Source organism: Emydura macquarii, unplaced genomic scaffold (genome assembly GCF_026122565.2).
Source record: "Emydura macquarii macquarii isolate MOO-44397 ecotype Brisbane River unplaced genomic scaffold, CSIRO-AGI_Emac_v2 contig_374, whole genome shotgun sequence".
NCBI classification, from domain to species: domain Eukaryota; kingdom Metazoa; phylum Chordata; order Testudines; family Chelidae; genus Emydura; species Emydura macquarii.
Window position 1 is genome coordinate 3584869 of NW_027130511.1, and position 27872 is coordinate 3612740.

Consider the following 27872-nt stretch of genomic DNA (forward strand, 5'->3'; position numbering starts at 1 on the left):
GAACCTAACGATGATAGTACAGTCTTGCCTTGAGTCCACATGTTGGGATGCAGATGCTGCTTGCCGGAGTTCACCTGTGGCCCCTACAGCTCTGGCTCACATCAATCTATTTTCCTGACAGGCACTAGATGAACAGGAAGGTCTTAGTGCCATCTCACGCCCCTCGCAGAACTGGGATGTTGGCTGGAGCCCAAGCACATATGAGGAAAGGTTATTGTTCTCAGCCCCTCCCTGACAAGGACATTAATTGTGGGTGCATCAGGGACAGGCTGGAAAGACCACCTGAACACCCATAAATGCAAGAGACTTGGACCCTAGAAGATATGGGACTTCACATAAGTGTTCTGGAACAACTGGCTGGCCTATATGATGGTCTTACCTGTTCTCTGAAATTCCACAATGGAGATTTTTATGAACATCTCTGCGATGCACTAAAGAAAAAAGAAACGAGGTGCCTGCTTATCATCTCTCTGCCTGGAGGCCATCAAACTGTGGTTATGCTACCATCAACTCAGGATAAACTCCAGTGCCTCATCACCTCCGAGAAGTCAGCAACAACTCAACTGACTTCCTGAGCAGATAATCTATGACCAATCCACAGGTGGTACCTGCATAGTTCCATCATAGACCCAATACTCCAACATTTGGGAAATTCCTATGATAGCTCTTTTTGCCACCAGGGACAACACAAATAGAATTTTTGTTTCAGAAGAATCTGGAGTGATTATTACCAGACACCTTCCTTCTGCAGAGGAATCAATGCAGTCTGAGTGCCTTTCTGACAATTCTCCCTGTTCTCCAACATGATACCAAAGTCAAACAAGACCGAATCATGATGGTTCTCGTAGTTCCATACTGGCCAAGGCAGTTTGGCTTTCAGACTTGCTACAGATGTTCTTCCACTCCTAGACTGTCCAGACCTGATCTCACAGCACCACAGTCTCTGCACCTGATGACCTAGTTATTGGCTGGTTAAGAACCACTCTAAACAACTCCAGAAGATCCCGAAACAAAGCAGGAAGGACAACCACCAGAAGGACGTCTTCATTAAAATGGAAAAGGTTCTCTCTATTGGTGGCCCCATAGTCTGGACCTTATGCTTGCTATGATACTGAAGATCTTCAACTACTTGTTGCATCTGAAACACTCTGGCCTTTTCTTCAGCTCCATTCAGGTTCATCTGGCAGAAGATCTCTGCTTGTCATCCACCAGTACAGTCGTGCTTGGTCTTCTCTCACCCAAGGCTCCCATTGACTCTCCTCCTGCTAGGCCTTGATATGCTCTACTCAAGGACCTTGAGATTTACACCAATCCAGAATCATCAATCCTTTCTGACCTCATATTATTGAGGGACATCCTCACACCATCGGCATGTAATTCACTGGTCCCAAGCACCAGCTGTGTTGTGGATAGTCCAACATTACTGGTGCACTATTTGCTATCTCCTGACTCCGTCCAGATGGTCACAAGACACACAGTATCATCAGTTCCGCCAATAGAGTTGGACAACAACTATTTACACAAGTAATGTATATACATGTGGTGATTTAAAAGGGCCAGTTTAACAAAACTGAAAATGATTGAAAATCAGCCCCTACAAGTATATCTATACCTCCCCTTGTCTTTGCTGATTTTCTGAGACCTGCATGAATAGGGTCTGGATCCTGCTTTCCTGTTTGTCAGTCTCCTTCGGTGGGAGCAGCAACCGTGGCGTCCACATTGGGAGGGTGTACTTGTCTTCAACGAAGAATGTCTGCTCACACTATGGGTATGTTGTCCTTTCGCTCCTCTACTACTACCTTGCCCACTCACCCTGAACTGGGGTGACTGTCTTATACAGTTTCTCACACACCCCTTACATCAGGGGTGACCATCATGCCTGCATTCTCCACCAAATTATGAAAGGGTTCACTCACCACAGGTGGTACCTCCTTATGGCTGCTCTAGGAATCTACTCTCACTCAGTCTGGCTCCCCCTTCTGTCCTGTTGCTCTCTGGGACTCAGTGCACTCCCTCCCTCTTCATGACTTCTCCCTCTGGTCAGGTCACTATAGTCATCCCCTTCCAGGGAATCAAAGTCCCACAGAACAAACAGTCCCAGACAATCTTCAGCTCCACTGCCTTGTCTGTGTCACTTCCCCCAGGGGCTTAATGCAACAGTCCCTAATAGCCCATTACTGAATGATTTTCTTATACTTAGTAGTAATGTGTACTAGCTGTATTGGTGTTATTGCTCCTGTCATTGGCCTACACACATACCTGCAAGATGCCTACCAGGTGTGAGGTTTCCAGTAGCACACTTGTCATTGTCTTCTGTGAATGCTGTGCTTCTGTTAATACCTTTAGGTTTCTTGAATGTTTTAATTTTAATTACATTTTTAAAAGCCTTTGAGCTCAGTGTTTCCCTTGTGCATCTCCCTCATTTTAACTACTTTTCTTATTATTATTTGAATCCTTAGTTTGTATCACTTATCTTTTTACTTTAAGGTAATTGGAATTCAGTCTGGGTAATTGCTTTTGAGGTGTCTTGCAGAGGAAGAACTTGAACACACACACAGGAGACCTAGTCAATAGTCAGGTAAAGATCTAAGCAAGCATCAAAAGCCAAGGGCTGCAGTTCTATGGACATAACTTTTCTAAGAGCTATTTTGAAGGGTTTCTGGACTCTCAGGATGCTGGCATTTTCCAGATTACAATCCAGAGGAACACTGAGGGTTTGTTTACACAAGATGTTAGTGAATGGTAAGCCAGGGTGTGAATCTGCAGTGCACTAGCTTGACGTCCAGTAGTGTCCCATGTAGACACTGTTACAGCACATTGAAGTTCTGTAGTGAGCTTTACCATACTCCCATTTCATTCAGAATGCGTTAAAGTTCACTACTGAACTTTTAGTGCTCTGTAGATTCACACCCTGGTTTCCTGCACACTAACATCCCATGTAGATGAGTCCTAAGTGTTTATCTGGATTGTAATCTGCTGAGAGTCCAGAAATGCTTCAAAATAGCAAAATAATAATGTTTCAAAATTTAATTATTTTAACTTTACATTTTAACTTTTCCAGTGTGCTCTTGTTTTCTGATATATCATACTATATTTTATGATAGACAAGGTGAGTGAGGTAATAACTTTTATTTAACTTCCTTTGCTGAGAGAGACAAGCTTTTGAGTTTACAGAGCTCTTCTTCAGGCCTGGAAAACTATGTTTTAACATGGCAGATGTTAGGGCATTCAGAAAAACTCTCAACTCATTGAGGCTATTTCCCATAATTCTGCTATTGTTCTGATTTGATGAACCATATTTAATTGTGTTTTTAACTTTCACCAAGGACATTTCTTCTTTCTACTAGAATAATTCTTGAATTACAAACATATAATTATATACTATACTAATTTATAAACTCATTGAAATGAAGATGCTAAAACAGAAAAATACTGATAACACAGTATTGGTTTCCTTTGGCAAACCTAGATTCAAAATCCAGTTAGGTCTCAAGTAAGAACAGTCTTGATCATAGAATCATAGAATCATAGAATATTAGAGTTGGAAGGGACCTCAGGAGGTCATCTAGTCCAACCCCCTGCTCAAAGCAGGACTAACCTCAGCTATATCATCCCAACCAGGGCTTTGTCAAGCCTCAGCTTAAAAACCTCTAAGGATGGAGATTCCACCACCTCCCTAGGTAACCCATTCCAGTGCTTCACCACCCTCCTAGTAAAAAACTTTTTCCTTTTCAATCCCATTTCTTCCAAGAATCCTTCATAATTCGTCATCCTCACCATTAATTTCTTTATTCCTGTACTTACCTTGTTTTGTTTGCCTTAGATTGTAAATTCTACAAAACATGGAGCAAGTTTACAGGTATAAGACAGTTCTGTGAAAATCCACAGCAAAATAAATTATACTTCATAATACAGAGATGTCCAAATGAAATTTCACAAGCTGTTGGCACAGAGAATGGCAGCACAGTCCACATCCTGGTCTCATCCTGGTAAATTAACAGAACAATAGAAGGTCACCACTTCATTTGCAGTATCTCATAGTATCTCTCAAGAACTGGAATAGCAGGCAAGGTGGCCGGTCAGAATTGAGGTTCATTGACTATACTGTTTGGGGACACAGAACTGGAATACCGGGGTCTTAATTGGTGTGATTTAGATGCCTTTGCATCTTTGTTGGGGAAGGTTTGCACTTCGTGAGCCCTGCTCCTGTCTCTAGAAATTGCTGTTAATTTCTTACTTTCCTCAGCACTAACTTCTTTCTGAGCAAATTGAACAAAAAGTCTGCAATGTTTTTATTTTTTCGTTCTTTCGAGTCTTAATTCTGATTGATTGTTTGATTTCTAATGTCAGAGGAAATAAAGATATCTTTTCTAATAGTTGTAATGATACAGACTAGAGTTTAATGGCTTCCATCCCATACTCAGAGATCACTGGCCATTATCTCACTGGAAGCCAGTGCTTTAATTTGTAAGTTTTTAATAATAATGTTTACTAGTTTGTACAAATTTTATTATGTTCAATGTTCTACTACCATTTAAATTTTCTTTCAGAGCAATGCTTGAAATGAAGCTGTAATTTTTGTCAGGATGTTCATTTATTTAAAGAAATCACTAAACATGATATACAATACTGACTAGTCCCCTACTAGTCAGGTTACTTTGAATTACTTTGCATTAGGCTTTACTGCTGATTTATTTGGCCAGAATCCATAATTTGTAATTATTTTTTCTTTTAAATTCATAGCTTAGATGCATGTTGGATGCTATGTAAGTCTGCAAGTCATTACACTTTCATCTGGTTAGGGCACTACTTGATACTGGAATTTGACTGAAGTATTAAATGTTTTGGGTTTTGTTTAATCTCCAGCATTTCTTCTTACATTAATTTAAGCCTCATAACAATTCTATGAAGATAGGGAAATATTTCTGTTTTCTTTTTTAGAGAAGAGTAAAATGAAGCATAAATGATGCACAGAGAAAGCATCAGAGCAAGGAATAGAACCAATGAGTCCTGTTTAAGTACTAGAAAATATCCATTTTCCTCTGGATTTTCAAAATATCACAAGAAATTAATTGGACTTTATTGTTGTTGGTCAGATGTTCTATAATAAGTAAATTCTTTTCTTTTCTTTTCTTTTCTTTTCTTTTCTTTTCTTTTCAAGTAAAGCCTAGCCTTCACTTAATAGCCTATATTCCAAATATATAGTATTCCCGGGCAAGCTTATCTAATGGCTTGTCTACATTAGAAGCACTACATCCGCACAGCTACACTGCTGTAGAGCGTCTGGTGAAGACGCTCTATTTCGACAGGAGACATCTCTCCAATAGGCATAATAGAACCACCTACGTGAGAGACAGTAGCTATGTCGGCAGGAGAAGCTCTCCCGCCAACGTTGCACTGTCCACACTGGCGCTTAGGTTGGTGTAACTCAAAAGTACATTTATGTCCACTTTCGGATGTGGACTGTGCTGCCATTCTCTGTGCCAACAGCTTGTGAAATTTCATTTTGGACATCTCTGTATTATGAAGTATAATTTATTTTGCTGTGGATTTTCACAGAACTGTCTTATACCTGTAAACTTGCTCCATGTTTTGTAGAATTTACAACCTAAGGCAAACAAAACAAGGTAAGTACAGGAATAAAGAAATTAATGGTGAGGATGATGAATTATGAAGGATTCTTGGAAGAAATGGGATTGAAGATGACATGGAGGAGACTTGGTGAACAGGGAATGGAAGACTAAGTATAATTGACTGTGTGAAACCTGTTGTGAATCGGAGTGCGAGTTTAAAGGAACAGTGAGGAGCATAAGGAACAAGAAGGGAAAAAGAAAAAAGGTGCAGCAGAGTTGTAGGTGGAAATGAATTTGTGACAGAAAGCCAGTGAAAGGATTCAAGATGGTCAGAGAGGTGGGAAGGGAAATTACTTTAGGAACAGTAGACTCAAAGGGAGAGAGAAATGTGGAAGCCATCAATGTGAAACATGACCAAGTCGTGGCCATGGGTTTTAACAGTGGAGATAATGAGAAAATAATATTAGAGACAGCACTGGACAAGATGAGGATGGGGAAAAGTTTGATGGAAAAGGGTGGAAGATAGTGGAAGAAATCCCCTACTAGTCAGGTTTCTGAGGTTTTTATGTTTGTTTTTTGAGATAACTTAAACTATTCCAGGTGGTGATTATCCCTCTCCCTACCACTATCTCAAACATAGCTTAGCCAAGCTATATGTAGTTAAACTATAAGTGATGAATTGGGGCTCTATCTGTACAAAATATGAATTTTGATTCATATTCTGAGGTTGTATTATGAAAATCTGCTGTTATGATTGCCCTTATGTATGTACTTCCACAATTTTTGAGAAGTCTTGTAGCACATATGCACTACAGATTCAGTAGAAGATGCTTTGGACTTAATAACCTTATTCAGGTGCAAACATCTGGGACAATGGGTGAGCTCCATCCTTAGAACACAAATTGAGTTGATTCCTCTGAAGAGGGATGGGAAAGGTCGGAACAATGGAAACTTAGCAATAGAACAGAAGAGACCATTTGACCAGCAGGGGTTTAAAAAAATAAATACTCAGGAACAAGAGAATCAGACAGGAAGAGGAAGTGTGAGGCAAGAGAGAGCAAGGTCACAGAAGCTGGGTAAGTCGTTCTAGGAGAAGAGCCCCTTCATCATATAGCAATCTTGGGCTCCACCTAAATCAAAATGGAACCAGATTCCTGGCAACAAACATTAAAAAGGTCATAGAGAAGTTTTTAAACTAAGGGCTGTTGGAAAGTCGACAGGTGCGGAGGAGCACATGGTTTGGATAGAAACATCCCTTAGGGGAGGATCTATTAATGGAGATTCTCTATATCCTAGTAAAGGGAGAGGATGGAAGAGGATAAAATATGGGTAGGATCTGATGAGAAATAGTCAAATGAAAAAGAGTCCTATTCAATTACATCATATAATGGCAGACAGCTAAAAAGTGACAATTTTTTAAAGTACTTATATACAAATGCTAGAAGTCTAAATACTAAGCTGGGTGAACTTGAATGCCTTGTATTAAATGAGGATATTGATCTAATAGGCGTCACAGAAACGTGAAAGAATGAGGATAATCAATGGGACATAGTAATACCAGGTACAAAATATATTGGAAGGACAGAATGGGCCATAGTGGTTGGGGAGTAGCCCTATATGTCAAAGAAAGCATAGAATCAAATGATATAAAAATCTTAAATGAAACAAAGTGTGCCATAGAATCTCAATGGATAGTAATTCCGTGCTTGAATGATAAGAATATAGCAGTAAGGATATACTACTGACCACTTGACCAGGATGGTGATAGTGACTGTGAAATGCTCAGGGAGATTAGAGAGGCTATAAAAATAAAAAATTCAGTAATAATGGGAGATTTCAACTGTCCCCGTATTGATCAGGGTACATGTCACCTCAGGATGGGATGCAGAGATAAAGTTTCTTGACACCTTAAATGACTGCTACTTGGAGCAGCTAGTTCTGGAACCCACAAGAGGAGAGGCAATTCTTGATTTAGTCCTAAGTGGAGCACAGAATCTGTCCAAGAGGTGAATGTAACATCCCTGTGAGGGGGGAACACCAAAGCAGCCCACCACATTAGCATTTAATTTCAGAAAGGGGAACTTCACATAAATGAGGAATTCTAATTAAACAGAAATTAAAAGTGCCAATAATGAAATCCCTGCAAGCTGCATGGCAATGTTTTAAAGACACCATAATAGAGGCTCAATTTAAATGTATACCCCAAATTAAAAAACATAGTAAGAGGACAAAAAAAGTGCCACCATGGCTAAACAACAAAGTAAAAAAAGCAGTTAGAGGCAAAAAAGCATCCTATATAAAGTGGAAGTTAAATCCTATTGAGGAAAATAGAAAGGAACATAAACTCTGGCAAGTGAAATGTAAAAATATAATTAAGAAGGCCAAAAAAGAATTTGAAGAACAGCCAGCCAGAGACTCAAAAAGTAAATAGCAAAAAAAATGTAATGTCATCAGAAGCAGGAAACCTGCTAAACAAAACAGTGGGGCTACTGGATGCTTGAGATATTAAAGGAGCACTCAAGAAAGATAAGGCTATTACAGAGAAACTAAATTAATTCTTTGCATTAGTCTTCACAGCTGAGGATGTGTAGGAGATTCGCAAACTGAGCCATTCTTTTTAGATGAAAAATCTGAGGAACCTGTCTCAGATTGAGATGTCATTAGAGGTGGTTTTCGAACAAATTGATAAATTAAACAGTAATAAGTCACCAGGATCAGATGGTATCCACCCAAGAGTTCTGAAAGAACTCAGATGTGAAATTGCAGAACTATTAACTGGGCTATGTAGTCTGCCATTTAAATCAGTTTTTGTACCAGATGACTGGAGGATAGCTAATGTGACACAAATTTTTTAAAAAGGCTCTAGAGGCGATCCCGGGGATTACAGGCCGGTAAACCTAACTTCAGTACCAGGCAAATTGATTTAAGATATAGAAATATTAAACACATAGATTAATATAATTTGTTTGGGAAGAGTCAACATGGTTTTTCTAAAGGGAAATCATGACTCATCAGTCTACTAGAATTCTTTGAGGGAGTCAACATGCGTGTGGACAAGGGTGATCCAGTAGACTTAGTGTATTTAGATTTTCAGAAAGCCTTTGGCACGCTCCCTCATCAAGGGCTTTTAAGCAAACTAAACAGTCATGGGATAAGAGGGAAGGCCCTGTCCTGGATCAGTAACCAGTTAAAGGATAGGAAACAAAGGGTAGGAATAAATGGTCAATTTTCAGAATAGAGAGAGGTAAATAGTGCTGTCCCCCAGCGGTCTGTATCGTTCAACATATTCATAAATGATCTGGAAAAAGGGGTAAACACTGAGGGGGCAAAATTTGCAGACAATACAAAATTACTTAAGATAGTTAAGTCCAAAGCAGAATATAAAGAGTTACAAAGAGATGTCGCAAAACTGGGTGCCTGGGCAACAAAATGGCAGATGAAATTCATTGTTGAAAAATGCAAAGTAATGCACATTGGAAAACATAATCCCAACTATACTTATAAAATGATGGAATCTAATTAGCTGTTACCACTCAAGAAGGAGATCTTGATTTACTGTAGATAGTTCTCTGAAACATCCTCTCAATGTGCAGCAGCAATCAAAAAAGCTAACAGAATGTTGGGAATCATTAGGAAAGGGATACATAATAAAACAGAAAATATCATATTGCCTGTATATAAATCCATGGTGCATGTCGGAAGGCAGGTTAATGGGCTATTTGGACCATTGGTCTGACCCAGTATGGCCATTCTTATATTCTTAATCTCCTGTGGCAGGGGACCTCTCCTCTTTCCTGAGCCCAGATGACCCAAAGACTGTGGACAACCCAAAGACTCAGACCCCAGCCCTAAGAATGCCCTGGAGTGATGAGGAAACTGAGGCAGGGCCATGCATTTAGTGTTTATTTTTTTGTATTATTTTTTTGTATCCTGTGCTTCCTGTGATTAAGTGTAAAAGAACATAAAGTTGTTTGCACAAAGTATATGTGTTGACTGGTTCAGAACTGCTGTGTGTACTTGAGAGAGTTAAACTGTGAACCAAAAGCTTCACACCTTTTCGGTGGAATTCTGAGGGGGATGTTCAAATAATTGGGGTATCTCGTGGGTCAGTGCTGGTCCTGGAGGCCTAGGGCAGGTGAGTGGAGGAGCCCCCTTTCCAAGAATTGTTAGTAGACTGAGAGTCAGTGCCCAGGCAATTTGCAGAAGGGCGAAGGGAGGAACAAGTTTTGCAGCCTGCTGTGGCCCTAGAAGATTAATGCCTCCAGGAGTACAGAGCGCACGGGCTTGGATTCCCCTTTCAGCAGTCCTAGTGGGTGGTCAGAAGGGGGAGCTTACTAGGATCTCTGGCACTATACATAAAGAAAAAGGAGATTTATGTGTATATTACATTTGCCTGTTCTGTGTCTCTCTTGTTTTTCCCCCAAACTGATTAGTTGGTTTTCATATGAGGCAGATATAAAGTAGACTGGCATTTGAGATGTGAAACTTTTAAGGTCTGTGTTTAAAAACTTTCAAACCTACCTAAGCCTGACGGATTAGAGAGCCAGTACAGTACATTCTGTTTCCTGAACAAAGATAAATTTCTTCTTTAGGGAATCCAAACAATGAATGTTGTCCTTTTCTATCCCCAGATTGTGAGTTTGAACTCCTTGTTTTCTGTTTGTCTGTTTATATGTCCTCCTTCAGATTAATGCAAACAAAACACATTGGTATAGAAGGTTGGTTTTAAGAGCCTGGCAAAACAAAACATTGTAAGTCTATAAAAACACATTGTTAATCTGTAAAGCATAAAACCCTTTGAATGTTGAACATGCAACTGAATTGTATATGACAGAATCTAATAAATGGCTACATTTTATGTTAAACTTTAGGGATTTTGCGAGGGGGCAAGGGGAAGGGTTACTTTTCTGAGATGATTGCCCCATTCTTCTGTGTATGTTTGTATTATTCCTGTGCATTGATGGAAATGCTATTGGCTCAGACTCAAAGAAACTGAACTATTTCTTTCCTCAGTGCTGTCACTGCTTACAATGATGAACACTAGGGGGGAACAGTTAATTAAAATCTATGAGAGAGAGCCAAAGAAACCTTTAAAGATAGGCAATTCAAGGTAGGCAGTGTTAATACAACAATTTGTTAATGGACTAGGCTGCTGTAATCAGCATTAAAAATTACTTGAGGCTTTTTATGTTTAGCAAAAGCTACTAATTAAAGAGAGCAATGACCTGTGAGATTGGCCATGAAAACCATTAGCCATCTGAATATTACTCCAAAGATAACATTAGCTTTGGAGGTTTCTCCCAGCTGTATCTTTCATTCACACATTGGAAATTGTTTCCCTTTTATTTGCTTGCTCTGAACAGCAGTTGCACATTTTTTAATTCTTAATGCTCAAATGAAAAATGAATTTTTAATTCTTGTTAATAAGGAAGGATTAATGCAGCACAAAACTCAATCCTTCTTTATAGTCATTCATTAGCTGTTACAGTTTGGAAAGCTGTTATGAATTTGTGTCTAACTTCAAGAGTAGCTCATCTACTTTTTTTTACTTATTGCTATTTATTTGTATTGTAATTATGCTTAGACACCCTAACAGTCCCTGCCTCAAATAGCTTACAGTCTAAATAGGGATAAGGTACATGATAGGTGGGTTTGTAACACAATAGGGTGAAGTGAGCCAAGAGGACAAGGATGAATGTAATAGGAATGCAAGGCTCCAAGTACAATTTGGAGATCTCCTGGGCACTTTGTTTCTTAATAACTGAACAACCAAATAAGGAAAGAAATTATGTTCCATAACGTACTGTGTAAAGGAATATCCATTGACCTACTGGGTAGAATTCCCTTCCACAGGAAATAATTGATTGAGATAGTTAGAGGGATTTTAAAGGAGTTTAGATCAGCGTTGTGGAACTCTTAGATTATTTTAAGGTTAATTAGGCCTCACAACCCACATAAAGTAGGTGAGAAGTTGTTTCCCTATTTTATACACAGAAAGATGGCCACACACAAGCCATACAGTTAGCTGATAGCAAATTCTAATCTCTTAACAATACAGTGCTATTTCTAGGTTTCTCATAATATATGAGCCGTGCCTACATTATAGAAATTTATCATCCTAATAACTATTTGTTCCTACCAGCTCCCTTGTAAAATGCTTCATGTCTACACGCAGAAGTGCTCTAAATGTTTTACTAAATGCATGCCAAATTCTGTTTGGCTTACACTTGCTTGGAGCAAATCCCAATACTGTTTCATTCTCAACCATTTTAGTGCCAGTGTGGATTGTGATTGCTGGTATAATAGTTCAAACTGTTCAGACTCCCCTGTTGCTTTCTCATAGTGTACTTGTGGCCTTTCAGAGTCTCCCAGAGTCACTGCAAGTACTGTGATATAGCAACTCAGAGGGCATTGCAACAGAACAGCACTAGTGTGGATAGAGGGCAAAACTGCAATGGTGTAGAATGAGTATGGCTAATGTGGATATACTGAATTAATACTGCTTAAACTGATTCATCTAAGAATGGCCTGGTTCTGTAATGTAGACGTGGCCTTAATGTTAGAGTGACAATGCGAAAGGAAAAATGTATAATTGGCATAATATATGATTCAACTCTCTGTAGATTTATACGGGATGGTTAATTAATAGCTGTGGGAAACTAGTTTATTCAGCTGCTTGGAAATTCCAGGAAAAATACCCTTCCAGCTTGATGGAAAAAACTGTTTGGCTGTCTTGGGAACCTACAGGAACTCTTCAGTAACTGCTTGGAAATTTTGTAGGCTACATATCAAAGTCATAATTCAAAACTACAGAAGTAGGATGTATGTCTGAAGCCAAAATGATGAAACCTGAGATAACCTAATGACTTACAGCAATTTGTGATCAAAACAAATTTAAAATTAAAATAGTCAGGGAACCCAATTAGGTTTTCCTAATGAAATAGTTGTGCCAAGTATTTGCATAAAATATAGGTTTCTCAGTTTCTTCATATTGCAGAAATGAAAGGGTCCTTTTACTAATGTACATTTGAAAGTCCTAAGCTCCGTTTTAGTCAAGCAGAGAGTCACGAGGGCATCTCTGTCTTGGTTCAGTGATCGATAGAGGACACCATTACTATTCTCTGATTGTGCCGATCATGTCGTGTGGAGGGGTAGGAGCTGACATTAGGATTTCTTGTTTGTAATAGCATGGTGTGTAGTAGGATTGTGGTGCCGTTTTTGGGGAAGAGGGGAAAGCTTGCAGAGCATCTGCCAACATTTACTGATTCTAGCTAGTATAGGAGTCCTAGATTTTTGGGCACTGAAATTATAGAATTGTTTTCTATTAATAATACATAGCATAGATATATAGTTCACATAAACTATAATAATATGTTCAAAGCACTGTATAAACATTAATTAAGCCTGATTACCCCTTATGAAGTAAGTAATTAAGTACTCTCCATTTTACAGATGGAAAAACTGAGACAGAGGACCAAATCAATCCCTAATGTAACTCCGTTACCTTTATTGTAGTCATATTAGGCCCAGGAGGGTTAAGTGACCAAGGTCATATAGTGTGTGGCAGAGCCAGGGAAAGAGCTCAAGAATTTTTGGCTCTCAAATCCTTGGTTGGACCACTAGCTCATGCTATATCTAAGTACTCACAGTCTGTACACTCTGGGTGCTACATAGACTGTATTACACATACAGTTATCACGGTATCTTAACAGTATTGATTAAAACATTTTATAATATGATAAACAATAACAAATACCAAGAACCTAAATCCAAATTGAGCACCATCATTGAGTAAAGGGAAGGATAGGGATTCCTACACATGAACTTAGAGTGGTATGAATTTTTTTAAAGGATGTTTCCTTAGAAAAATGCTTAAAATTAATTAATACTGGTCAAATGTTGATTGCTTTGGGTACAGTTTCATACCACTAAGCTCATACGCAGGAATCCCTACTTCAGCCTTTATTCCCTTTGTTGAAGTTTCTGTCACTCAGTCAATACAGATATACAGATATGCAGAGCACCTGCCCCAAGGTATAGTCTATCTGCCATTTTTAGTTTATAAAAAGGAAATCATCATGCAAATACTGGTTCTAGAATCTGAAAGTGAGGGTTTTAATGGCAGCCCCAGGTAGGTAATGATTGAAAGTTGGGTGTCCCATCTGAAGTGAGTGGGTGGTTTCAGTTCAGTTACCATGGGCAGCTGTTCCACTTCAGAAAGAATATTATCACAGTTGACTTCCTTGTCAATAGCCTCAGCATAATGACCATGGGGACTGAACTGCCTTTTCAGTACTCCAGATCTGAAGTATGGAATATTAGGGAGTAGCCAGTGGGGATAAGCCTGGACTGCTGCTGTCTGTTTTATACATAAAGGATGTCAATTTGTAAGTTTGCCAGTCTGACACTGCTCATCAATGGTGAATTCACTGAAAATAAAAACTTGAGAGAAAGAAAAGCAACCACTTTGAATGCCTATACAGTTGTTTTTCACACATAGAAGATGTATGATAGGCTATAAAATCCTCATTTATTGGGTAGTTTGGAATTTGTCTGCAGACTGCCATGTTTTTTCAGCATCAGGAACAAACCACAGAGGGTATCCATTCTTCTGGAATGTTGTTTTAAATTTTAACCTGAACATTTTCTGCAATGATTTCTGATCAAAGAGATCTAAGCCACTGTGATATAATATGTAGCATACCCAGCCATGCACCAGTAGGTGGCAGCAGACTGAGACAAAAGTTCAGTTGATTTAGCTATGTACAGTTGTTAAGTTCTGTTTGAAGAGAATACAGGAGGGCTATGTCCAACATACTTTTTTTTACAAGTTTTAAAATATCCCTTATTTTTCCACACGGTATCCTGAATTTGCTACTGATTTTGGTTGATATTAAAAAACTGCTGAAACTCATGATTGTTTTTAATAGTTTGGGCTTAAGCAGGGCTTCATTATAATAGTGCTTGCTTTTTATTGGTCTAATAAAAAAGAAGGAAAATGTACTAACAAATGTTTTATTTTTAAAATTCAGATCGGTTGCCAATCCTTTTAACTCTTACCATTGTATGTCCTTTTCTGATTGTTAATCTTATACGGGGGGAGAAGCAAGCCATGCCTGAAGATGCCCTCATGATGGTTTTCCACTAATGGAAACTCTCCTTCAAAAGTAGTGAATTGACGTGCATTTCACAGTCCATCAGTGTCATGGCTGGGTTATAGACTGACAGACCTAGAGACCATGGTTGACAGGAGTCAAAAGTCAGCTTGGTCAGATCAGAAGCAGGAGACAAACTTAAGATCAGAACTTCAAGTTGGGAGTCAGAGTCAGGCCGAATCAGGATACCATGTGATCAGAGGCAGGAGACAAACTCGAATTCAGGAAGCACAAGTCATACACCAGGAGTCAAGCTGGGGTGGGATGCTAGGAAGTCAAGCTGGGAGATGGAGAGTAGGAGCAGGAAGCGCAAGGCTCACAGTCCAGAGCAAAGTGGAGCCCAGTTGTTTTCACAGTTTCCTGTTCCTGACTTAAGTAGGGCCAGCAGGCCAATCAGCTGCTCTGGGATTCTGCCAATTAGGATGTCAGGGGTGGAGGCTCAAACTAGGGCTGGGCCTCCTGGGTGCTAGGTAAGCAGTTGTCAGCAGGCTGCCAGGTGGAGGGTTGAACTGTGGCCGCTCCCAAGAAACTAGGCTTTGAAACCCATGGGTCATGACAAAGAGAGTGCTGACAGAGCACCTTTTTAACCATTAGATTATATCAGGCCTTGAAAATAAATTGTGATTTTCTTGGATCTGAAATTTGTGAATTCATAATATTGGGCATCTTCCGACAGCAAAAATATTGTTAGAGAAATCCTGAGATTGTTCACACAATAAGTGAGAAACGGGGGAGTGGTGGGGGAGGGGGAAGGTGACATATAGAGCTCTCTCTATTGGCTAGCGGTAAGTGCTTTCTGCAGAATGTCCTTGTTTGATGCCTGATCCAGTTAGCTCTCTAGGCTCGTGTTAAGTTGAAGTTCTACACAGCTAGCATCTTTGTGAGGAGGATGTGCTGAACAACATCACCTATAACTAGTAAAGAAACTGAGTTGATTTATGTTACAATTTATAGAATATTCCCAGGCTTAAGTAACTCGGCAAATGTACTTATCTATATATCTATTCCCAGACTAAAGCGATGTTAAAATGGATTTAAGACTGAGAATACATGTCTCTGTAATTTAGAGTAAAATACGTTACAGGAATGTTGTTCTGGTAGTAAGATCATCCAGAATTAAAGTTTGTCTGATAACAGATGTTAAATTTCTTAAAGGACCAATTTTTAAATTAATTTTAAACATATTTTATACTAAATTTACTAAATTACTAAACTTAATTGAATTTAACCTAATTAAAAAGGTATTTGTAAATATTTGGAAAATTCATTGTGTTCTCAAAAAATAAGTGCTCTAATTTTGGAGATTATATTCTGTATTTTTTGCACCTCCATAATGTAGATATATAAAATATAACAAATAATATTGACTCTTGTCAACTAAACTAAACTTCTTTAGTATGAGGGTACTTTGGGCAAGAGCTTTACACAGCGTCCTGAAGGTCAACCAACTTGGGCTTTGGACTGACAAAGGGAGTGAATTCCAGACTTCTCTAGCTTTAGTCACACAAAATTCAGATACATAGTTTAGCAAAAGTTTGGCTCAGCTACCATCATGATTTGGAGGACTCTAAAGGGGTTCTCATTAAGTGTGTTTTAGCTAGAAAGATGGAGTCCATTCCATAGAGTCTCAAATGGTGCAATATAGTTAAAACAACATTAAGTGAAGCACAGTGGGAATCTCAAGGCTCCAATGAATATGTGGAAGAATCCTCCCACTTTCTCCCCCTTTTCTCCCATAAGGATTTTGTCTTTTTTTTTAAAAAAAAATAGAGCCACTATTCCATAACTGGTTTGTACCAGCTCAATTACAACATTAGATTACACCCAAGAAAAACATACAAGTCAGCTACTTTCCAAACCCCAAATTTTCTCATTAATGTTGATGGAAACGCATTTAGCCACAGTAATTTGCATGGCAGTTGAATCACTGTTTGTATTGAACAGCATACCAGAGTATAATCAAGAAAAACATGAATATGCCAATAAGGAGTGCGAAAGAAGAGACCAGCTTTAGCTCTTTCAATCCAAAAGAGGTGCAAGAAGGTCATGAAGGATGAACAGCAACTAAATTGGTATTTGTAACAAATGATATTAATTCATTTTGGTTAGAGGCTCAGTTCTATATACCACCTGAATTGTATTTCCTTCTCCTTCTAAGTTATGCATTAGTGTTTCAGCTAGGTTTGTAGCTGCACTTTTACAGTGCCACATTATCGTACATGTGGTCTTCTATTCCATAAGCATATTCCAGAACAAAGCCCCTAGCAAATATATGCAGTGGTGACAAACTTCAGTAACCAATTATTGGGAGAAAACACAGTGTCAATTCTGTGCCTAGCCATGAGCAGTCCATTGTAAAGTACAGAAGTATTTATGGGGAAATTTGCTGGCCTTTTTCCTCAATGCTCGTCAATCGGGAAATTCTATTGAAATCTCTGTGTGAATGAGAAAGATCCCATCTTGTGTTTGGCAGAAGGAGTGTTAAAGCCTTATCCCTGAGAAGGGAACTGACAAATGACTGACCACAGAGTAAACTAGTCAGTGAGAAATGGAATGGGGTCCAGTTAAATATGATTACACATGAAGAACAGGAAAACTGAATATGAGAAGGGGGAAAGATTTGGATCATTCTCTTTCTGGAAATTGGACTCAACAGATCATAAGGACTGGACTCCCCAAGGAACAGGGAAGCAGGAATGTTCAGACACCTATTGAAGGTACCACTCCGCTTTCTCTGGTTCAAAGACTCTGGCTGTTTCATTTGTGTTTTAAAAATCCAGCTACAGGAAGCCAAATTTCCCCTCCAAAAATGGAATCCTAATTCTTTTCTTGGTTGTCTTTTCAAAGTCCCTCACTTTCTGTTCAGACTCTGCTTGGTAGAGACCACTTTAATTTGCATTGGCTGTCTGAGGAAGAGGGAACAGCTAATTACTTCCATGGACTGGTAGGGGCCTGGTCATGGTTATTATTACTTGTACCACAGTCTTCAATCAGGTTTTATGGAATATCTGATTGTTTTAACTTAATCCTCCATGACCATGTCAGATTGCTGTACATGAATGAGTTACACCTACCAAGGGATGTAAAAGGTAATTAGAAAAGGTTCTAAAAATACATTAGGAATAATACATTATGTGCAACCAGAATAAAGTGCAGGTCACTAATATATATTTTTGAAGCTTTAACAGGGCCAATTTGGCAAAGCTGAAAACAATTATGAGTCAAATCAGCAGGGAAGAAGAAATTAATCAGAAAATGTGAATAATAATTGGGAATCATTTAACCTTACTAGATGCCCAAAAAGCCAAATTAAGGAAAAAAGTCATACCAGTTTAAAAAACTGTCCCCATTTAGAGCGGAGGTGAAGGCAGCTATTTATATGTGTGTCTGTATATATATATATATATATATATATATATACATACACACAAATGAAAGAAAGCAGAAGTTGATAATAATGAATATAAATCAGAATTGTAGAAAATTGATGAGAAGCAAAGGCACACTAAGAGAAATCTATGGTCAGCAGAGTTAGAATCATAGAATCATAGAATATTAGAGTTGGAAGGGACCTCAGGAGGTCATCTAGTCCAACCCCCTGCTCAAAGCAGGACTAACCTCAGCTATATCATCCCAACCAGGGCTTTGTCAAGCCGCAGCTTAAAAACCTCTAAGGATGGAGATTCCACCACCTCCCTAGGTAACCCATTCCATACCACCCTCCTAGTAAAAAACTTTTTCCTAATGTCCAACCTAGACCTCCCCCCTGCAACTTGAGATCGGTATCTGCCACCACCGAGAACATAGCCCCATCCTCCCTAGAACCCCCTTTCAGGTAGTTAAAAGCCGCTATCAAATCCCCCTCACTCTTCTCTTTTGCAGACTAAACAAGCCCAGTTCCCTCAGCCTCTCCTCATAAGTCCTGTGCTCCAGCCCCCTAATCATTTTGGTTGCCCTCCGCTGCACTCTCTCCAAATTGTCCACATCTTTTTTGTAGTGGGGGGCCCAAAACTGGACACAGTATTCTAAATGCGGCCTCACCAATGCCGAATAGAGGGGAATAATCACTTCCCGTGACCTGCTGGCAATGCCCCTCCTAATGCAGCCCAATATTCCATTAGCCTTCTTGACAACCAGGGCACACTGCTGACTCATATCCAGCTTTTTATCCACCGTTACCCCCAGGTCCTTTTCTGCAGAGCTGCTGCCCAGCTCGTCGGTCCCCAGTCTATAGCTGTGCATGGGATTCTGCCTTCCTAAGTGGAGGACTCTGCACTTGTCCTTGTTGAACCTCATTAGATTTCTTTTGGCCCAATCCTCCAGTTTGTTTAGGTCACTCTGTATCCTATCCCTACCTTGCAGGGTATCTACCACTCCCCCCAGCTTAGTGTCGTCCGCAAACTTGCTGAGGGTGCAATCTACCCCATCCTCCAGATCATTAATAAAGACGTTGAACAAAACCGTTAAGGACAATGAGGAGGAATTTTTAAACTATATTAGGAAAAAAAGGTTCCTGACAATGGTATTGATCCATTACTAGATGAAATAGTAGAATTATCAGTAGTAATGCAGATAAGACAGAAGTGTTCATTTTTGTTCTGTATTTGGGGGGGAAAACAGATACTATAGTTTCAACATATGGTGATGATAACACACTTTTCATTCTACTAGTATCTCAGGAGAATGATAAATGGAAGCTACTGAAGATAGTCATTTTTAAATTATCAGGTCCAGATAACTTTCATCAAAGAGTTTTAAAAGAGCTGGCTGAGGATCACATTGGACTGTTAATGTTAGTTTTCAATAAGTCTTGAAGTACTGGAGAAGTTCCAGAAGACTGGAAGAAAGTGAATGTTTGAATTTTTAAATAAGCTAAATGGGATGATCCAGGTAATTATAGGCCTGTCAGCTTGACATCAATCCTGAGAAAGATAATGGAGTGGGTGATACAGGACTCAATTAATAAACAAATAAAGGAGGGAAATGTAATTAATGCACATTAATGTGTTTATGGATAATAGATCCTCTCAAACTGACTTGATATCTGTTATGGATTAGATTAAAAGTTTGATTGATAAAGGTAATAGCCTTTCACATACTTAGGGTCTGTTTACACAGCAATAAAAAACCCAAGGCAATGAGTCTCAGAGCCCAGGTCAACTGACATCAGCTTGTGGGGTTTGGGCGGTGTGTCTAAAAATAGCAGTGTAGACTATGGCTGGGTTGGACTGGGGCTGCAGCCAGGGATCTGAAACCCCATGAGGGGGAAAGGTCTCAGAGCCCAGTCTCCAGCCCACGACCAATGTCTACACTGCTATTTTTAGCTCTGTAGCCTGAGCCAGTTGACTTGGGCTCTGAGACTCGCTGCCGCAGGTCTTTTATTTGAGTGTAGATATGCCCTGAGATATCTGTAAAGCATTTGAATTGATATAACATGAATTTTTGATTGAAAAAACTAGAATGATAAAAAATCATGGTACACATTACATGGATTAAAAACTGGCTAATGGATAGGTCTCAGAATGTAATTGTAAATGGGGAATTATCATCGAACGTGTGTATTTTTAGTGGGGTCTTGCAGGCATTGGTTCTTGGCCCTGTGCTATTTAATATTTTTATCAAAGACTTGGAAGAGAATATAAGATCATCACTTATAAAGTTTGCAGACAACACAAAAATTGAGGGAGTAAAAATAATGAAGAGGAGAGGTAACTGGTACGGAATGATCTGGATTGCTTGGTAAACTGGGTGCAAGCAAACAATATGCATTTTAATATAACTAACTGTAAATGTATACATTTAGGATCAAAGAATGTAGGCCATACTTACAGGATGTGGGGGGCGGAGCTCTATTCTACAAAGCAGTGACTCTGAAAAAGATTTGGGCGTGGTAATGGATAATCAGTTGAACAAGTATGACATTGTGGCCAACAGAGCTAATGCATAAACGGGAATCTTGAGGAGAAGTAGAGAGGTTATTTTAGTGCTATAGTTGGCATTGCTGCAACTGCTACTGGAATAGTGCATCCAGTTATGGTGCCTACAATTCAAGAAGTATGTTGATAAATTAGAGAGGGTTCAGAAAAGAACCATGAGAATGATTAAAGGATTAGAAAACATGCCTTATAGTAATAGATTCAAAGAGCAGAATTTATTTAGCCTAAAAAAAGAGAAGGTTGAGGGGAGACTTGATTATAATCTGAGTATCTACATGGAGAACAAGTATTTAATAAGGGGCTTTTCAATCTAGCAGAGAAAATTATAACACAATCCAGTGGCTGGAAGTTAAAGTGAAACAAATTCAGACTGTAAATAAGGTGTGAATTTTTAACAGTAAGGGTAGTTAACCATTGGAATAATTTACCAAGGGTTGTAGTGAATTGGATGTTTTTGATGTTTTTCTAAAAAATATGCTCTAGGAATTATTTTGGGGAAGTTTTATGACCTGTGTTATATGAAAGGTCAGACTAGATCACAATGATCCCTTCTGGCCTTGGAACCTGTGAACCTATGAATAAGAGAAAGATGAAGGCAAGTGTAGATTCACTACTTAGGGGGAATAAGAGCTAATAACAAATGACATTAAGAAGGCTGAGATGTGAAACTATCTCAAAACTGTTAGCAATTATCTTTGAGAACTCATGGAGGATGGGTGAGCTCCCAGAGAACTGAAAAAGGGCAAACATAGCATCTATTTTTAAAAAGAAGAACAAAGAGGACCCAGGGAATTTATAGACAAGTCAGCCTAATGTTAATACCTGGAGAGATACTGGAACAAATTATTGAACCATCAGTTTATAAGCACCTTGAGGATAATAGGGTAATAAGTAATACCAGCATGGATGAGCATGTTGTATAGGAACAAGTAGAAGGGCTGCTACTAAAACTATTGGTATTTTGGTAAAATCCCTCCTGGTTGTCAATGGGACAAAAGAGAAGGCTTTTTGCTGGAAGAATCCCTTATAACAGTAGAATAATAATAGTAGGTACTGCCAGTGATGCTCCAGGATGGATATGTTGAAAGAGACCTGCTATTATGGGCTTTAGAGATTCCGTCTGAAATCTGGCCTTCGTGTGTACTTTCTGAATAATGTTAGTCCAGTCTGGTTTTCTCATCCCTGTTTTTCTTTTAGACAGCAACTCTCTCTCAGTGTCACTGTCTCTGGATACCAGTCTGTAACAAATGGGAGATGACTTGAGTCACTTTCAGGTGCTGGTCTCAGGACTTTAATTTCAGGGAAATGATAAACTTGTCTTTGTTTATTTCTAGACAGTTCTATCAGAAATCCCATTTAAACCGTCTGAAGCACCCCATTTGACCCAGGAATTCCTCTCCCTCTCATCTAGCCTGGACTCCTTCCCTAGAGGGAGTCCTCCCAAAGTCATGCAGTGGTTTTATTGTTCTTTGATTGGTCTGGAATACTCTGTCCTGTCTGCTGAATCTATTTCAGCATGCCATCCCAGGGGGACAATAATGGTTTTGAGTTTGAGATGAGTGATGGCCCCTGAAAAGTTTTCTGTTCACTGCAGAGTGAATGATGATGTGTTATTGAATGACTTGATTCTCTTTCTACTTTTTATATTAGTTTTCAGAAAGCATCTCTTTGCTCATTTCTGATACAAGTGCTAAAATGAACAAAAATTAATTTAAATGTAGCTTTTTGTCTGTGAATTGAACTCTAGCCCATTCAGTGCCTTCCTGAGTCAAATTACCTTCTTGTATCTAGTTTTTAATCACTTGAGCTGCCCATGCTTTGCAGCATTCTTATCACTGACACATTTCAGGTTAACGGGGCAGATTTTTTGACATTTCATACAAAAACCTGACACCTTTATTACAGGTTTTCTTTATCAGGTGCTAACTTTGAAGTTGATCTTAGTAACAAGTAACTCAGTTTTCATTGTCTTAAAATATTTTGTGTCTTTTTTTTACAGATCTGTTGGAGAAGACTCTCAGGAGAGAGGAAGAAATGGGAGCTCTACAGGTATGTCTATTAATTAGACTGAAGAAGCTTTATTTTGGGGTTTTTTGGTTTTTTTGGTAACCTTCCTCCTCAGTTGCCTGACTCCTAAATCCAGACAGAGAAAATCCACAGCCAAACAATGACTGCAGTAAGACCACACTGCTGGATTGCTTCCTGCCAGCCAACAGCTAGACTGATAATAGTAGAACAGACTTGCTGGCTAGAAGTCTTCCATCTGGTCATTGTATTTCTGGATATCTATTGCATATGTGATACTATAGCCACAAGTGAAATTCAAACCAATTACTCCTGTGCTCTATAGGCAGCAAATCCAGTTCATCAGCAAAATGAGTGTTTTCCCTGTGGAGTGAGCCAAGCTATACTGAATATGTCTCAGTTGGGAGTTGCTCTGTTTATATTATATGTTTGGCCTCTGTACATGTAGGCATATATATAGAGACAATGGAAATGCAGGGGAAAATGTATGAAAACACTTCTACATTTTTTTATTTATATTTTTTTGCAGAGAAATCAAATTTCATTATGTGGAAAAGTTACTAATTTTATTTATACTGAATAAAGTGCTTAGTATCTTAATTAATATACCCATTAATTTTAGTTAAAAGACCAAATCTTTCAGAAGAAAATTATAGATATATATACATATGTATTGTAATATGTATATGTTTGTGTGTATGTATGTGTTTTTACTCTAGTTCATTTGGTTGATTCATCTTCTCAGAATATATTTGTTTTTCCCATAACATTGAGTAAGATCTCAAATTTAGATGCAATTTTCATCTCAGCTGGCTCTGTAAATCTCCATGCTGCTTCTGCATATGTGTGTGTTCTGGCAGTAGTTTCCAATGAAATATCCATTGAAATAAATGAAGCATTGGAGTGTGCCAAATACGGTTGAATTTCATATGGCAAACCCTTGCTAAATGTACAGAATTTAGTATATCATTCGGCAGTGAAGAGGTTAAATTTAATAGCACTTAGTGGTTTAAATTAGACTTTGAAGCGCATACTTTTTATCCTTAGACCCAGCACAGGAATACTATTTAAGCATATCATAATAGTCACAGAAGGCATGCATTCATTTGAACTCAAAAGGAACAGGTAGGCAAGAAATAAACCAGTATGGCTAAATGGAGGTTGATTAAAGCAAAGCAGGTGTATTTCAGAAAACAGAAATCAAACCCATGTGAAAAGAATTGAAAGGAGCAAAAAATACAGCAAGCAACATATAGTATGGAAGTTAAACAGCTAAAATGAAATTTGAACAGCAAATAAGCCATAAATATGAAAAAAAAAAAGTTAATGAATGTCATATCAAAAACATGATGATTGTGAAAGAAGCTGTTGGTCTGCTGCAAGCCAAGGTACCATGCTCTGCTTTGGTGACTCTCTCCTCCCCACTTATTTTTCATTTATCATAGAATCATAGAATATTAGAGTTGAAGGGACCTCAGGAGGTCATCTAGTCCAACCCCCTGCTCAAAGCAGGACTAACTTTAGCTATATCATCCCAGCCAGGGCTTTGACAAGCCTCAGCTTAAAAACCTCTAAAGATGGAGATTCCACCACCTCTCTAGGTAACCCATTCCAGTGCTTTACCACCCTCCTAGTGAAAAACTTCTTCCTAATGTCCAACCTAGACCTCCCCCCCTGCAACTTGAGACCGTTGCTCCTTGTTCTGTCATCTGCCACCACCGAGAACAGCCTAGCCCCATTCTCCCTGGAACCCCCTTTCAGGTAGTTAAAGGCCGCCATCAAATCTCCCCTCATTCTTCTCTTTTGCAGACTAAACAAGCCCAGTTCCCTCAGCCTCTCCTCATAAGTCCTGTGCTCCAGCCCCCTAATCATTTTTGTTGCCCTCCGCTGGACTCTCTCCAACTTCTCCACATCCTTTTTGTAGTGGGGGGCCCAAAACTGGACACAATATTCTAAATGCGGCCTCACCAATGCCGAATAGAGGGGAATAATCACTTCCCGTGACCTGCTGGCAATGCCCCTCCTAATGCAGCCCAATATGCTATTAGCCTTCTTGACAACCAGGGCACACTGCTGACTCATATCCAGCTTTTTATCCACTGTTATCCCCAGGTCCTTTTCTGCAGAGCTGCTGCCTAGCTTGTCGGTCCCCAGTCTATAGCTGTGCATGGGATTCTTCCTTCCTAAGTGGAGGACTCTGCACTTTTCTTTGTTGAATCTCATTAGATTACTTTTGGCCCAATCTTCCAGTTTGTTTAGGTCCTTCTGTATCTTATCCCTACCTTCCAGGGTATCTACCACTCCCCCTAGCTTAGTGTCATCCGCAAACTTGCTGAGAGTGCAATCTACCCCATCCTCCAGATCATTAATGAAGATGTTGAACAAAACCGGCCCCAGGACCGACCCCTGGGGCACTCCGCTTGTGACCGGTTGCCAGCTAGACATGGAGCCATTGATCACTACTCGTTGAGCCCTATGCTCTAGCCAGTTCTCTGTCCATTTTATAGTCCATTCATCCAACCCATACTTCTTTAACTTGCTGATAAGAATACTGTGAGAGACAGTATCAAAAGCTTTGCTAAAGTCAAGGTATATCACATCCACCACCTTCCCTACATCCACAGAGCTAGTCACCTCATCATAGAAAGCAATCAGGTTGGTCAGGCATGACTTTCCCTTTGTGAATCTGCGTTGACTGTTCCTGATTACCTTCCTCTCTTCCAAGTGCCTTAAAATGGATTCCTTAAGGACCTGCTCCATGATTTTTCCAGGGATTGAAGTGAGGCTGACCGGTCTGTAGTTCCCTGGATCCTCTTTCCTCCCTTTTTTGAAGATGGGCACTATATTTGCTTTTTTCCAGTCCTCAGGGACCTCTCCCTGTTGCCACAAGCTTTCAAAGATAATAGCCAATGGCTCTGAAATCACCTCAGCCAACTCCCTTAGCACCCTCGGGTGCATTGCATCCGGCCCCATGGACTTGTGTATGTCTAATCCTTCTAAATAGTCTTGGACCTGTTCCTTTAGCACTGCGGGATGTTCGCCTCCTTCCCATTCTGTGCCACCCAGTACGGTAGTCTGGGAGCTGATCTTGTCTGTGAAGACAGAGGCAAAAAAGGCATTTTCACATTCTCAGACGGTAGTGGATGCTCCAAAGCGTAGCATCTTTCGTGATTTGTGAATATGTCAAGCTCCATTGTATGTAAGAGAATGCACATTTAAAAGGGAGGTTTTGGACAATAAAGCCCAAGATCTTTAGAAAGTGGTATTTTTATTGATTAACTGGAACAGCTGCCTGAAAAGATTGGGAAACACTGTTTGAGACTTTGTCTATACTGGGAATTTCAGCCACTGATGAAGTTACACCAGTCTGAGCCCATTAGTGTAGATGTACTGCACTGGTGTAAACCATGATTTGTGTAAAAGCAGTTTTCCGCAGACTCAAACTTATCTTGGGTAAGATGCATTGTTGTAAGTCACAATTTACACTCGTACAGTGCATCTACACTACAACTTGCATTAAACTTAATCTAGATAAGGCCTCAGTAGATCAAAAAAGTATCCTTATGCAGCATTCTGTTTACCAAGCCAGTGGCTCCTGTCATGCTGGGTCAGACCAGTGATCCATCTAGCCCAGTTTCCTGTCTTGCAACAGTGGCCAGTGCCAGGTGCATCAGACAGAATGAACAGAACAAGCAATCATTGAGTGATCCATCCCCCTGTCATCCACTCCCAGCTTCTGGCAATCACAGGCTAGGGACACCCAGAGCATAGGTTTGCATCCTGATCATCTTGGCTAATAGTCATGAACTTCTGTTCTGTTTTGAACCCCATTGCAGTTTTGGCCTTCACAACATCCCCTAGAAATGTGTTCCATTGGTTGACTGTGCATTGTGTGAAGAAGTACTTCCTTTTGTTTGTTTTAAACCTGCTGCCTATTAATTTCATTGGGTGCCCTGTGGTTCTTGTGTTGTGAAGGAGTAAATAACACTTTTTTTTAATCACTTTCGCTACACCAGTCACAATTTTATAGCCCTCTACCACATCCCTTCGTAGTTGTCTCTTCTCCAAAATGAAAAGTCCAGGTTTTTTTAATCTCTCTTCATACGGAAGCTGTTCCATACCCCTAATCATATTTGTTGCCCTTCACTGTACATTTTTCCAATTCTAATATATCTTTTTTGAGATGGGGTGACCAGAACTGCAGGCAGTATTCAAGGTGTGGGTGCACCATGGATTTATATAGTGGTATTATGTTATTTTCTCTTATTATCTATCCCTTCCCTAATGGTTCCTAACAGTCTGTTAGCTTTTCTTGACTACTGCAGCACATTGAGCTCATGTTTTCAGAGAACTACGCATGACTCCTAGATCTCTTTCCTAAGTGAAAACAGCTAATTTAAACCCCATCGTTTTGTATGTATAATTGGGATTATGCTTTCCAATGTGCATTACTTTGCATTTATCAGTGCTATATTTCATCTTCAATTTTGTTGCCCAATCATCCAGTTTTGTTACTCTTCACATTCTGCTTTGGACTTAACTATCTTGAGTAATTTTGTATTGTCTGCAAATTTTGCTCCTTCCGTGTTTACCCATTTTTTCAGATCAGTTATGAATATGTTGAACAGCACTGTCATAGTACAGAACCCTGGGGGGACACCACTATTTACCTCTCTCCATTGTGAAAACTGACCATTTATTCCTATCCTTTTTCTGTCCTTTTACCAGTTACTGATCCAGGAGAGGACCTTCCCTCTTGTCCCATGACAGCTTACTTTATTTAAGAGCCTTTGGTGAGGGATCTTGTCAAAGGCTTTTTGAAAATCCAGGTACACTATATCTACTAGTTCCAGAGGGGTAGCTATGTTAGTCTGTTTTTAGCAAAACAGCGAGAGTCCTGTGGCACCTTAAAGACTAACAAATTTATTTGGGCATCATCAGATGTATGTATATCTACTAGATAACCCTTATCCACATGTTTGTTGGCACCCTCAAAGAATTCTAGTAGATTTGTGAGGCATAATTTCCCATTTTGAAAGTCTCTTCCCCAACAAATGGTGTTCATCTATGTGTCTGACAATTCTGAATCTTTTCTATAATTTCAACCCATTTTCCTTGTACTGAAGTTGCACTTACTGGTCTGTAATTGCCAGGATTGCCTCTGGAACCTTTTTTTAAAAATT

General features: G+C 39.4%; 1 protein-coding gene across 4 annotated transcripts in view; it reads left to right on the forward strand.

Annotated features, from left to right (window-relative positions):
* The window catches only part of CEP128 (centrosomal protein 128), a 400917-nt gene that overhangs the window by 251399 nt on the left and 121646 nt on the right, over positions 1-27872 (forward strand). For all 4 annotated transcript variants that reach the window (XR_010917028.1, XR_010917026.1, XM_067532353.1 and 1 more), the window contains exon 19: positions 22664-22713. Coding sequence is in view for 2 of the 4 variants with exons in the window: in XM_067532353.1 (XP_067388454.1) it covers positions 22664-22713 (50 nt within the window). In the remaining 2 variants the exon portion in view is untranslated. The remainder of the gene's footprint in view (positions 1-22663; positions 22714-27872) is intronic.